Source organism: Amaranthus tricolor, chromosome 9, assembly GCF_026212465.1.
Source record: "Amaranthus tricolor cultivar Red isolate AtriRed21 chromosome 9, ASM2621246v1, whole genome shotgun sequence".
NCBI lineage: Eukaryota > Viridiplantae > Streptophyta > Magnoliopsida > Caryophyllales > Amaranthaceae > Amaranthus > Amaranthus tricolor.
Window position 1 is genome coordinate 1,669,990 of NC_080055.1, and position 13,027 is coordinate 1,683,016.

General features: G+C 33.2%; 2 protein-coding genes across 3 annotated transcripts; both read right to left on the reverse strand.

The window, feature by feature from the left end:
* Positions 1 to 1,266: 1,266 nt before the first annotated feature.
* On the reverse strand, positions 1,267 to 8,672 carry LOC130824333 (small RNA degrading nuclease 1). Of its 2 annotated transcripts, none has more exons than XM_057689294.1 (14): positions 8,368 to 8,672; positions 8,124 to 8,272; positions 7,056 to 7,163; positions 6,232 to 6,414; positions 6,073 to 6,159; positions 4,357 to 4,425; positions 4,118 to 4,258; positions 3,888 to 4,004; positions 3,712 to 3,781; positions 3,503 to 3,603; positions 3,230 to 3,364; positions 3,052 to 3,159; positions 2,036 to 2,137; positions 1,267 to 1,853 (listed from the first exon to the last, which is right to left on the reverse strand). In XM_057689294.1, the coding sequence occupies exons 3-14, from the start codon at positions 7,086 to 7,088 to the stop codon at positions 1,545 to 1,547; spliced, it is 1,455 nt and encodes a 484-aa protein (XP_057545277.1). In that variant the 5' UTR covers positions 7,089 to 7,163; positions 8,124 to 8,272; positions 8,368 to 8,672; the 3' UTR covers positions 1,267 to 1,544. The 2 variants fall into 2 exon arrangements, with proteins under 2 accessions (XP_057545277.1, XP_057545276.1); XM_057689293.1 differs by having other exon boundaries at positions 7,056 to 7,138; positions 8,368 to 8,664.
* Positions 8,673 to 11,296: 2,624 nt separating this feature from the next.
* On the reverse strand, positions 11,297 to 12,061 carry LOC130823178 (uncharacterized). Its single transcript, XM_057687809.1, has one exon. It carries the CDS (start codon positions 12,059 to 12,061, stop codon positions 11,297 to 11,299), a length of 765 nt encoding a protein of 254 aa, XP_057543792.1.
* Between the last annotated feature and the right edge of the window lie 966 nt (positions 12,062 to 13,027).

Genomic DNA, 13,027 nt, shown 5'->3' on the forward strand with positions numbered 1-13,027 from the left:
TAGTTAGAAGAATATAAAAGAAAAATAAAAAAAAACAAATAACCTCCTTTTTTTTCTTATTCTTGGCGCCCAGGTTTACGTCCTAGATATTAAATATAGAAATTGAAACAAAACCTACTACTACTATGTAAGTAAAGAGTTTGGATAAGCATTATACAATCTCCAAGATTATTTTGTTTTGAAAAAAAGAGAATAGTCTATTTTTATGCCATATGTCGTATAATATAAAATCTACATTTCAAATACAGAATATGATTTAATGTCTAAAACTCAAGCGGTTATAAAAACAATAAAAGTTTAAATTGTAATGAAAATTCTAAAATTAAGTTATAGTGTGACATGAAAATAAATAAAAAAAATTAAGTTATAGAATGTGACTAAGTGGAGTAAAATATGTCTTCTATAAACTTAGTCTACACACAAATAATAACATAATAAAATCTGAGTAGTGACTTAAAGAATGAGGAATATAAGCTCGTAAGTACAAGATTAAGGAATGACCCATAATATAAATAATATAGACCTACACTCTTACCTATTACACATTCTTGTGATAGACGGTTTTTTTTAAAAACAATCTCTATTTAGGCTGGCCTAAACGGAAAATATAGAGTAAGTTTTTCGGTAGGCATTAAAAATATTATAAGTAGGCATTTTTGAATATTGTAAGTACTTAATTACATACTCGGTAGGCATTAAGTATATTATAAGTAGACCTACACTCTTATTCTTTCTCGAGTCGAGGAACTCTTTAGCCGCGCTCTCCTTTATAAGTATGAGTTGCCTCCGTCTTTCCCTCCCCAGACCCTGACCATAGTTTTCTATGAGCAGAATACATTAAATATGATGATGATGATAATGATAAGTAGACATTAAGAATAATATAAATAGGCATTAAGAATACAGTAAGTAAACATTAAGATTTAATAGGTTAAAACTGAGAGACGTCTCTCAAAGAAACGATCTCTTAGGAGATCGACTGTACCTATTATATCTTAATTATCAACAATTTTAATAATTTAAATTATAACCGCTCATAGTTTCTTTAACGATAATACTTGTAATCAAAAAATGAGACGACATACATTGATCCTGTTGATAAATATTTATTTTTATGTTCATAATGTAACACTCAGTCTAATTTTTTCTGTTGTTTCATATATATTTTTCTAATATTTGAATTTATTTTTCTCGAATAAAGCATTTATTTTTCTGGACAAGATGAAGGATCGCATCAAAAACTTACAGCAACTAGCCAAACAAAGGTTAAGAGAAAAAAGAATAGAGGTATGACTACCATAAAATCAATGCTTGGACTAAAAAAAGTGCAAGTCTCAAGTAATTTGGCAAAGAAAAAACTACTCAAATAAAGGGAAAACTATGACAAATCAAACTAATTACATAATTTGAAATCATATTCCAAAAAAGTGAATAAATTACCTAAAATCTTAAATAAAATGCAATATCAATTGCAATATGGCTGAGCAAAATTTTTTGGGGTGCTTCTCTGGATCAGAATTACATGTACCACACCAGGATCAGGATCAAAGCCCTTGTTTCCTTGTTAGAGCAGCTACAATCTTGTGCAGGCTAGCAATCTCTTCATCCCTTTTGCTAAGCAAATCGTTAAGTCTTTTAATCTCCTTCACGTGATCGACAATATGTTCTGCTTCAGGTGTTTTTTCTGTCTTCAACCTTTTTGAGTCATCGACATCAATTTCTGTTGGATACGGTCGCTTTGTAGAAACTTTGACATCAGGTTCATCAAATGTCATTTTCCGGACACATATTATAGCTGTTGAGCCAGATTTAAGCTGGACGGAGACAGGTTTCTGAGAACGCCCAGAAGAATCCTGAAGGATTGAAACGTTGCAGACGGGTTCACACATCGTTTCATTAGTTTAATAGCTAGATTGTTCAACCCAAAATATTTACTACTGAGCAAACATTAACACAGATGCCGTCCATTTGAGCACCACGATGAATCATGGAGACAAAAAGCAATCTAAAAGAAACGGGGGGAAGAGTTACAGACCTTTTCTTCAACTCCTTGCAGCTTGTCGTACGTAGAAAGTGCCTCCTGTAGAGTTTTGAAAGTAGCAACAGCAGAATACTTGCCACCATGACCTTTCTTAGCCTGCCAAGACATTCCACTATATAAAACAAGCAGTAGTGCAAAAACCAATCCCCTATACAGATATTGAGCACAACAATACATAACAAGGAAGTATAAGGCTTGTGTCATACATGGCATATTCTTAGGGTCATATAAAATGTAAAAAAATAAAAGTTAGTTAGAGTTGTATTTTAGGTTGTTATGTTAGTCTTTTAATAGCCTTTATACTTGTTTGTATTTCCCCTCCCATCTCTTATAAATAGAGGGGAGTATGGGATGTTTTAGGGGGAAGATATCCAGAGAGAGAAGTGGAAACACTTAGGAGTGTTTAGGAGACTCGAACGTCTCATACTTAGGAGTGTCTGGGAGACTCAAACGCCCCTTAGTATCGTCCTTGTTTTCATTAATAAAGGTTATTTTGATTACCATCTTGGCTGATTTGTTACAGCTTGCTCCACAATTATGTGTATTCGGAATTCATAAAAGTTAAGAGGGCCAGAAATATATAAAGCAAAATTATTATTAAAAAGTTGCCGCTACGACTTGAACCTCTAAACCCTATGCAATATTCAAGTTTCCCTTGCACTAAATCACCAAATGTTTAATACTCTCAAAGTTATACTACTAGTATATAATATAGAAATTTGCAGGGTACATGCTTCAAAAAATGGACGAGTGACTGCGGGGGCCGGGTCCCTGCAAACCCCCCGTTGTGGCTTCGCCCATGAATATGAGTCCACAATCATTATGGTTAGGTGTTTAAAGTAGTCAAAATAAGCTTAAATACTAAATGAAAATTTCAAAGTAGTCAAATTTTTAAACAAATATACCATTAAAGGAAAACTTCTTCCATCAGCCAACAATTTGACTTGCGCCGTTAAGAGTACATCTCAAAATAAAAGAAAAAGGCAGAAAGGAAAGAACATCAAACCAACCTTAATTTCAATAGTAAAGTCTCCAGGGATGATCTGACCCAGTTCTTCACTTGGCAGATCCTCTGGAATTCTGTGTATCAGGAGCTTTCTGTTTTCACTCTCTGGCACCTATATTATTGGTTATTTGTTGGTGGAGATTACAAATAAGCTTTAAGTATTGGAAGTAAATTTGACTTACATCATCCTGAACTACAGGCATATTTTTATCAAATCCATGTTTTATCTTAGCAAGAACTAGTTTCATAGCAGCACATGCATCATCAACACAATTATGTGGATCGCCTTTCTTGCGGAGTTCATAATCCAGAACAAACTGCCAAAAAAAGAGAGAATCGTCTAATTAGACAATTATATAATTATGGCAAAAGCATGATTCAGAAAGTACGCATACTTCCAGCATTCTCAAGTCCACAAAGCTTCAATATTGACAAAAGAAAGGATAACAACATGCCTTGCACAAATCATTCAAGGAAGGTTTTCTTTTTGTGGAGTCATGTCCAAGCTTGAACACATAAGAGGTATCAATCACTCTTGCATGATCTATCTTTAGTGCTGTGGAAATAAACATGACGATTGAGTCAAAGATCTCACTTCCTGAGTTCCCTAACATAGGTACCAAACTCACGAGTTGTGTAAATAGAAACGGTTTGCTGCACCAACCTTTCAGATCATTACTCAGACTATGGCCAACCAAAATACTCCCGCGGGAAATTATCTTCTTTACCTTAGTCTTTAAAAAGTCCGAGAAAAGAACATTGGGTCAGTTGGAGCATCAAAGTATAACAATCCGCACACCATTACAACATTTACAAGCACAAAATAATATATTTACTAACCTGTATATCTGCAAGGGAACACGTAACACCATCCAAATCTTCCGCAGAAACACCAGTAATCTGTGTCCTATAGTCTACAACTACTCTATTAGGTTTGACAAATTCATGGAGAATAACCTGTTACATGGATAGGTAAACACGGGAGCTTAAGGCAAACAAAAAAGCATGGAGAGTTCCCAATGATAAGAATTTCAAGTAGCATTCAAAATCCAACTATAAGAAAGTAGTACCTCTAAATTCTCATCTACTATGCATACTTTAACCAAAGCCTCGTTTCCATCGTCACAGAGAACCATTTCACAATCAACAGCCAGCAATTTACTTGATCTTGTCTCCTTGAACTTCTTTCTATGTTTCGTAACAATCCAGTCCTGCTGACTATATGTGTTAAAATAAGGGATCATTCATGAAATAACAGCTTACAAGATGACAAAACTAAGAAATATGAAAAGAAATTTCCAAAATAGACCTCCTTAAAAGATGGAAATGAATACTCAATTGGATATTGTGGATGTTCCAGGGTCAAACGAACCAACCTCTGCAGTTCCACGATAAGAAAACACAAGAATTACTGATGTGTGAAATAAGATACAGAGTCAACAACTAGAGCATGAAGTCAAAAGCCAACACTAAGTCACAAAAATCCTGAATCCTGACTCCTGACTCCTCTCATGTAAAGTTGGTGAAAACTAGTGGCCGTACACATAACATACGTACTCTTGCTAATATTTTGAGTACACAAGTACTTGATTAAAAAATTTAGCAGGTGGATCAGGATAAAGCTCTCAGCATGGTGCAAAATCGCAGTCACGGTCGCGATTGCGGTCACGGGAACAGAAAACATTCGGTTATCGCGGAAGGGGTCGCAATTGTTATGCAGGATTATATGTTTTTGAATTCACTTTTGAACTGATTTTTTAGTAATTTATATTTAAATTTTTTGTCATTTATCTTAAAATACTAATTGAAGTTTGTAATTGAATTTAAAAAACAATAATTAACACATACATACAATAAAAAAACACATAAATAATAATTAACACATAGACACAACAATTATATATGATAACAATTAAAACATAATTAAAAAAACTTTAATAATAATTACTCGTAAACTTAAACGCCTCCCCACACCCCACTTTTTCAGTTACTTTACCCATACGACTTTGACTTTTCCTATTCCTATCCTATCCTTTTCTCTCTCTTAATAGTAATTATTGCAAATGTAGATGTACTTCTACAAGTTTTGAATTGCTACATTGTAAAAGTAAATTTTTTGAGAAGTGATTAAATTTAGATTTTCCAAAACGGAGATCATGAGGTGAGAGAAAAAAATTCATCATCTCCTTCGTGAAGACTTAAACTCCATCAACTCCAACGTTTAAGAAGTTATCTTCATCAATGGTGAGTTGACCATCAACCTTCAATTTCAAGGCTTCTTAGTTTGGTTCTTTTGTTTTTGGGTTCAATCAATGAGGGTACTTAATTAATCTAACATTACTTCTTAAACCAATTTAACGGGAAAACATCTAATTTTGAGTAATAATGTTACTGTTTATTTAAGTAAAATAGTATTTTTTTAATTGCTACTATTGGCGTTTCTAAAAAACTAAGTGCTATCACACAAAATATCCCCTTTTTTTCCCTTCGAATTCAAGTTCGATAGCGTCCCTCTTAAATTTTTTACTTCTTAAATCTTGGTCCAATAGAGATAAAAAATGGAACTATAAATTTAATTGTTAGCTAACTAAAGTGTTTTGAACGAAAAAGCATCCTCATTAACCGAACGATTATCAACAAGTTGAGAGTGTTATGGGAAGAAAAAATGTTTAGTTGAGATTATTCTTAGTTATAAATTAGTTGGAATTATTTTGAGAAGTAATAGTTTATATTACTCACATCAAATTAACCAAAAATCAATTTTTGGCTCCATTAATAAGCAAGCTTAAAATTTTGGCTAAGATTAATCTCATTTTCTCATACCAATCTAAATTTTCTCTAGACTATTGGTAGTTAATAAGATCAATATACCATACCAAAAGCCTTAATGTAAAAAATTTTAGTTGATAAAGGATTCCAAATAGATAACGACACAGAATGAGACAACATACTGCTAGAATACCAACACCAAATTCAATCCCTCATTATCTCAAATCTCTAAAAAATATTATGAACGTCAAATTACCTCTTGAGGAGATTCTACATCTGTTGAATTTGTTTGTTCTTTCACCAGCTCACGATTAGAGTGACATTCCATGACTTTAGCGAAAAACTACATGACGAAATTGGTAAAAATGTATGCAAAAGAAATGACACATTAAATAGACAAATCAAAACACCATACTTTTAAGTCTTCCCCTTTTTTAAATGTATCTAAAAAAGCGCGTAACACTTGAGGGGTTCTCCTAGCTGGATCACTCATGCTTGCACCAAGTAGCGTATCATACCCTTTTAGAAATTCCTTCCATCCTCCTTTTTCACCCTCCATTTTCCTCTTTTGTGCAAGCTTGACAATTTCAACAAGGACCTAAAAGGTCGGCATAAACAAAATATGCATTAGATATCATAGTCTTACATTTTAGGAAGTATTAACGCATGAGAACTGCAACCAAACATTAATGCTACGTTTGGACAAGTGACAAGGGAGGGTGGAAAATGGAGGGAAGACATTTCGCTCCATCGAATATCAAAAGGGGAGGAAGATTGGAAAAATTGGACAAATTTAGAAGGAAAACAAACAAATCTTACATCCCCATCCTAAATGTAATCAAAACATACTCTATAAGATCCGCTAAAAGGTTCTGACAAGTCTTGTAATATACAATATAGGAATAAATTTTTCTTATACACCATATGCCTTCAAGACCTCACTTAAACTAACAAGTGGGCAGTGTTAATTACACTAAAATAAAACGTTCTTTTGAAGTTCATATAAACCAAAATAACATTTCCAATCCAGCACAGACTAGGAATTAATTGCAAATCTAAGTAAAAACATTTAAATTGCAGTTAAAAGAAAAAACTTAAAATTCTAGGTACAATACCAATATGAAAATTGAAGTTGAACATCAAAGGGAATTCATCAAATTCAATAGGAAGTTCAAAGTAGAAGAACATAAGCAAACTTTTGGCCAAACATTAAAAACAAAATAGTATATAAAAACTTACATCTTTTCCGGCAGTGGTGAATTTGTCGTTCATTTTGAGAAGACTTAAATGAAAGATAAACGTTTCGATTTGGGTAGCGACACCTGTTGGGCTTGAAAAATGAGAAACCTAGGAACAAACCAAATTCTAAATATAAGTATATAACCAGTGCGGGGATGGGGTTTGCAATTGGGTTGTGAGTTGTGAGTGTTTTGTATTACAAAAAATTGCACGAGTCAAGTTGAAGTTCAGCCAAAAAAAAAAATTACTTCGATTTTCAACAATTACATCAACTGGGACGAATTCAAACTTAATTTTATCCAACACACTTTAATTCGTTGGTGACCTGAACATTAGATCATTTGCTGACGTGACAATTCCTAGAGCCTACTTTTCTAACGTGGATCTACATATGACTTTTTTTATTTTAATTTCATTTTTATTACTTATTTATTTTAATTTACTTTTTTATTCTTATTGACTTAGTTTATTACTTGTTTATTTTCAACTTAGATGGACAATTACCAAAGCATTAATCAAACAGGATAGCAGCAACTAAGCAATAGTAACACATAGCAATTCAACATCATGCGAGCAGCATTAAACAACAAGAGACCGATCCAACACACAAACAACAAAGGACAAATAGTAGTACAGTGGCAGTCAAAACTAACAATAAATCACAAACAGATACAACAGTGGATCAAGTAGTCTCTTGGAAACAACTGACAACTCAATCCAGGAAGGAGCACCTTGAAACTTCATTGATTACCTAACTAATAAAAAGGGCCATCTTCCATCAATGAACATGTAATAAAAAGGGCCATTGATCGAACTGCTTTCACAAAATACACAAACTTTGTTGAATTTTAATGGTTTTATGATCTCTTCCATTATTATTATTTTTATTATTAATATTATTTTCTTGTATAAAAATTAATATTAATTAACAAAAACATCAAATTAGAAACTGAAATTTTCATACCTACTTCTCAAAATCATCACAAAAAAGGTTAAAGGTTTAAAAACTCATTTGAATTTAACATCTAGAATAAGTAGAACAGAAATTTATTATTGGTGGGAGTATACCTTAATATGGAGGAAGAAGAAGATGATGGTGAAGGATGGATACTTCGTGTAATTGCTCAGGAGGGCGTGGCTGGCTCAGGCGCCGCTAGAGCTACTGCGACTTCGGCTAAATTGGCTGGCCGTTGCTGGCGGCGGCTGCTTGGTTGAGGCTACGACGATGACACAAGGAACAGAGAAAGAGATTTAAAACTTGAAATAAAAATAAAACCCTAATTTTTGGTGATTTCAAAAATCAAAATAATACCTAAATTGAATTGAAGGTGGGTTGGTTTGGTGGTGGGCCGTCGGCGTTGATGGGCCTAGTGGCCTCGATTTCACGTTCACCGGTTCACGGCAGCTGCAGTAATGCGAATAGGCGAACAATGAACTGAGTTTTAGGGATTTTAGGGCTCGCTCAATGAACAGCAGTGAGGGGTGGCGACTAAAGAGAGATGCCGGCGAGGGGTGGGTCGTCACTCCTCCAGTCGTGGGTGGGTTTTAGGGTTTTTGTTTGTGGGTGGGTAAAACATCAAAATTAGAAACTGAAATTTTCGCACCTAATTCTCTAAATCATCACAAAAAAAATTTTAAGATTTAAAAATTAGAAACTTATTTTTATTATTAATATTATTTTTTTTATAAAAATTAGGAAAAATTACCTAAAATAATCCAGATTTTCTTATAATAATGATTAACCATGAATAATCCCAACTTTAACGGATATTTGCCTAAATAAACTTGGGTAACCCGATAACTGCTATAATAGATAATTCACCAAAAATAGTAAACTGAAAATTAATTTAAAATTAAAAAAAATTTTAAAATTTTATATAAAAAATTCTAAATAATAAAAAAAATTATAAATTTTTTTGAGCATTTTTTAACAGACATTTTATTTTAATTTATTTTAAAAAAAATAAAATTTGTTATAGCAAGTCATCCGGTCACCGGTTTACTTTAGGAAAATACCTCTCAAAATTGAAATTAATAATGGTTAATCAATAGTGGAATTATTATGGGAATATTACGAATAAATTAGCCTATCACCTCATCAGTGCCACATAATTTAATTTAAACCTCAACTAAATTCAATATTGAGACAGTAAAGAAAAACAACAAAGCAACAAATTAGTAATTACAATTTAGAATTGAAGATATTCCTGAGAGAAAATGTTAGCTTGAGAAAAATAAATGGAATGATAAACGCAGGCTACATTTTTTATTTTTATACTATATATCCAATAATATAAAATATAATTTGAATTTGAAATTTGATTTGACGTTGAAAATTTAAGTGGTTTTTTAAAATTGAAAAAAAATGGAAAAAATCCCTTCTTTTTCTCTTTTTCTTTTTGACTATAAACATTGAAATCGTCCAACGCAATATATAAAAAACAATCGATTTGAAAATGCGGGTCGTGACCAAGAAACCACCAGTTTCGCTTGGTGGGCTGGAAATGCTCGACTTATCAATTTATCTGGTAAATTGCTTGGAGCTAATATAGCCCGTGCCAGATTAATCGTATTCTGGGCCAGAGCAATGAACTTATTTTCAATGGCTCAAGAAAGTCCGATGGACAATCACTGGTGTGTAGAATTAAATTACTAATCCATCATCTAAAAAATATATAAACCCTAAATTAATTGTTGAATTAAATTACTAATTAATTAAAACTCTAATAAATTCCAATAAATTAAATATGAAATTCTAAATTTATAAATTTACCAACAATTAAACAAAAAATCCTAAATTAGTTAACAAAAACCCAAATTAATAATTTGTTAAATTGATTAACAAACAATGTTTTTAACATTCAAAGAAATTAAAAAATTATAACAATTGCACAAATTTAAAAATTTTATTGGAAAAGAAAAAAAAACAATATACATGGTTTGGTGGATGGGATTGGCTACGGCCTACGGCTGTACGACATGTGGAGTTAATGCCTAGGTGATTGGACCTGGCGACTAAAAGTTGCTGCTATGTGAGGATGTAAGGGTTTTGAAGGAGGAAGGTTTGGGTCAGAAAAATAGAGTGAACAAGAGTGAGGATGATGGTCAAATATTCAAAACATCACGTGCTGCAGTATGTACAATTTAATATTGAGGGTTGAAAAAAAAATCAGTTTTCAAAATATACTTCTTGAGACTTAATGTACATCCGCCTCTAAGCTATAAATTTCACCCCTAAATTATAAACAGTAACTCAACCATGTTCAAATCACAATTAGTTCTTAGCCATAACAATATTAAAGGTATCACACTCAAAATTTACAAGGATGAACTCAAAATAAACATAAAAGCAAATATCAAGAATAAACAAAATTATATTAGGAAAGATATTGCTCATTAAAAGTTGAATGAATAGTGGAAAGAGGCATGCGACAATTGACAAGAATGTTGTCGCTACTCTGCATGAGGAAAGGAACGAGAGCAGCTTGTGGTGGCTGCTGACGGCGGTTGCTTACTTCTGGCGGCAACTGCTTGCTACTTGGTTGGTGTTGAACGAGGGAAAATAATAGTGAGAAAGAGAGCTAAGGGTTTGAAGTTTAAACTGTGCAATAGCATGAACAATGAAGAGGACAAATATATCCTCTTCACAATTCTATCTTTTTTCTCCATTTAACACATCATTTTCTCTTTCCTACACATCATTTTTCACTATTTACATCATCTTCCTCATTCGATTCCATTAATTTGTCCTTTATCCAAGGGTATACTCTTTCATTCTCTTTTCACTTTCTCTCTCCTACTCACATATACCCCACCACACATTCTTTTTCCTATTCAAATTTAATAATTATAATTTGTGTAATTATTATTAAATGATAAATATTATTTACTCAATTTTTGTATAATTAATTAATTAGCGAATTATTAGTCTTGCAACACACAAAAAAATATTCATAAGTTCATATTTTATAACTTAAAGAAACAAAGTACATACATTAATTAAATGTTCGGAAAACATAGAATTTTAAAAAAATACTACTACGTTTTTCTATTCGAAAATTAGTCTGCATAGGAGCTTCCAAACTTTTCCCACATATGCTCTACCAAATCACTCTTCAAAGACATATGTATATGTCTATCACGAAACATTTCTCTTGTAGCTAAGAGTGTCGTAAAATTACGATCATCATATCGTCCGGGTGTGACAGTAAATGTTGTACCATTTAAGCTTAATGATCCTGCTACATTTTCAGGTTGTTCTTGGCGAACTCTTGTGGATCTTTATAATTAACATAAGTATCGCGCTCGTCTTCCACAATCATATTGTGGATAATGATACATGTCATCATAATTTTCCATAGCATTGGCACACTCCATGCTAAAGCATGTTTTCGAATTATTGCAAATCGAGCTTGTAGTACACCAAAGGCACGTTCAACATCCTTTCGTGCACTTTCTTGACGTTGAATGAACAACCTTTGTTTATGGATTTGGGGAGCTGTTATGGCGTCAATAAAGGTTGCCCATTTTGGATAAATTTCATTTGTGAGATAGTACCCTTTGTTGTAGGTATTTCCATTCACATCGAACTGGACTTGTGGAGCTCTACCGTTGAGAAGGTCGTCAAAAACCGGTGAACGCTGGAGTACATTTATGTCGTTGCAAGATCCTGGTGTTCCAAAAAAAGCATGCCAAATCCATAAATCTCTAGAAGCAACGGCTTCTAAGATTACAGTCGTTGTTCTAGACCTTCCTTGATACATTCCTTTCCATCCGGCGGGACAATTTTTCCATTCCCAATGCATGCAATCGATGCTCCCTATCATACATGGAAATCCTCTATCTTCCCCTTCTCTAAGAAGACATTGGAGATCTTTAGTATTTGGCTTTCGAAGATCTTCTACCGAAAATTGCGCAATTATACCATCAACAAAGTGTGTAAGACACTCCTTCAAAGTTGTAGCACCAAGTTTTAGATACTCATAAATTTGATCAGCATCATTCATATGCTGACATCCTTATGGCTGCAGCGCATTTCTGAAGAGCAGTAGCGCCTTGCCGCATACATGCATCTGGATGTTGTTGGAAAAAACGATAATGTAAACTAAGGGTATCCACAATGCGAATGAATATATGTTTTTGCATGCGAAACCTACGACGAAATTGACGTTCATTGTATAGTGGTTGGTTACTGAAGTAGTCAGCTATCAAACGGTCGTTTGCTGATTCTCAATCTTTAGAAATATAAGTTCTCCTCTTTCTTGGACGTGAACCCTCATTTTTATCTTCTTCGACGGTGGAGTTAACAATGTATCTTACTGCATCCTCTACCGACAAAATCCATCAACATATAGTCATAGATTTCATCCTCACTTAAACTAGAAGAACTAGAATCAAGGTTCATCTTGAAATTCATTTTGTGATGATATGTAAGATTGTGATGAAGATGATATGTGAATGGAAATATACATATTTATAGGAGATGTTTCAATGCATGAAACTGATATGAAGTGACAAGTCTTTGGTAAAATACTTTTGTAACAACCCGACTTACCGTTGACTGAGTAATCAGGGTCATCACGGGGTTCTTTTCCCCAAGAAATTGAAATCACACTTCCAAAACTTGAGCAAAGGAAACACCAGCTTTTCAACGTAATTAACTCAGCTACATCTCAAAACAAACATCTAACTACAACACAGGATGATTATACAATTCTCTACAAGTCCGATATAACCAACACAACCAAATCAAATTTACATTTATCCAAAATCCTAATGCAAACTACAAATTCCTACGTGCTCAGCTCAATATACATCCTTGGAACCTCTAATCACGTCCGCTAATCCATTATTCCCGACTGGTTACGATTTGTAGATAAGCTAAAAGTTGGAAACAACAGAAGGTCAGATTAAACTGAATGAGAAGTAACAATCCAAAACAAAACACAGTAATTGAAATCATAGGTTTAAAA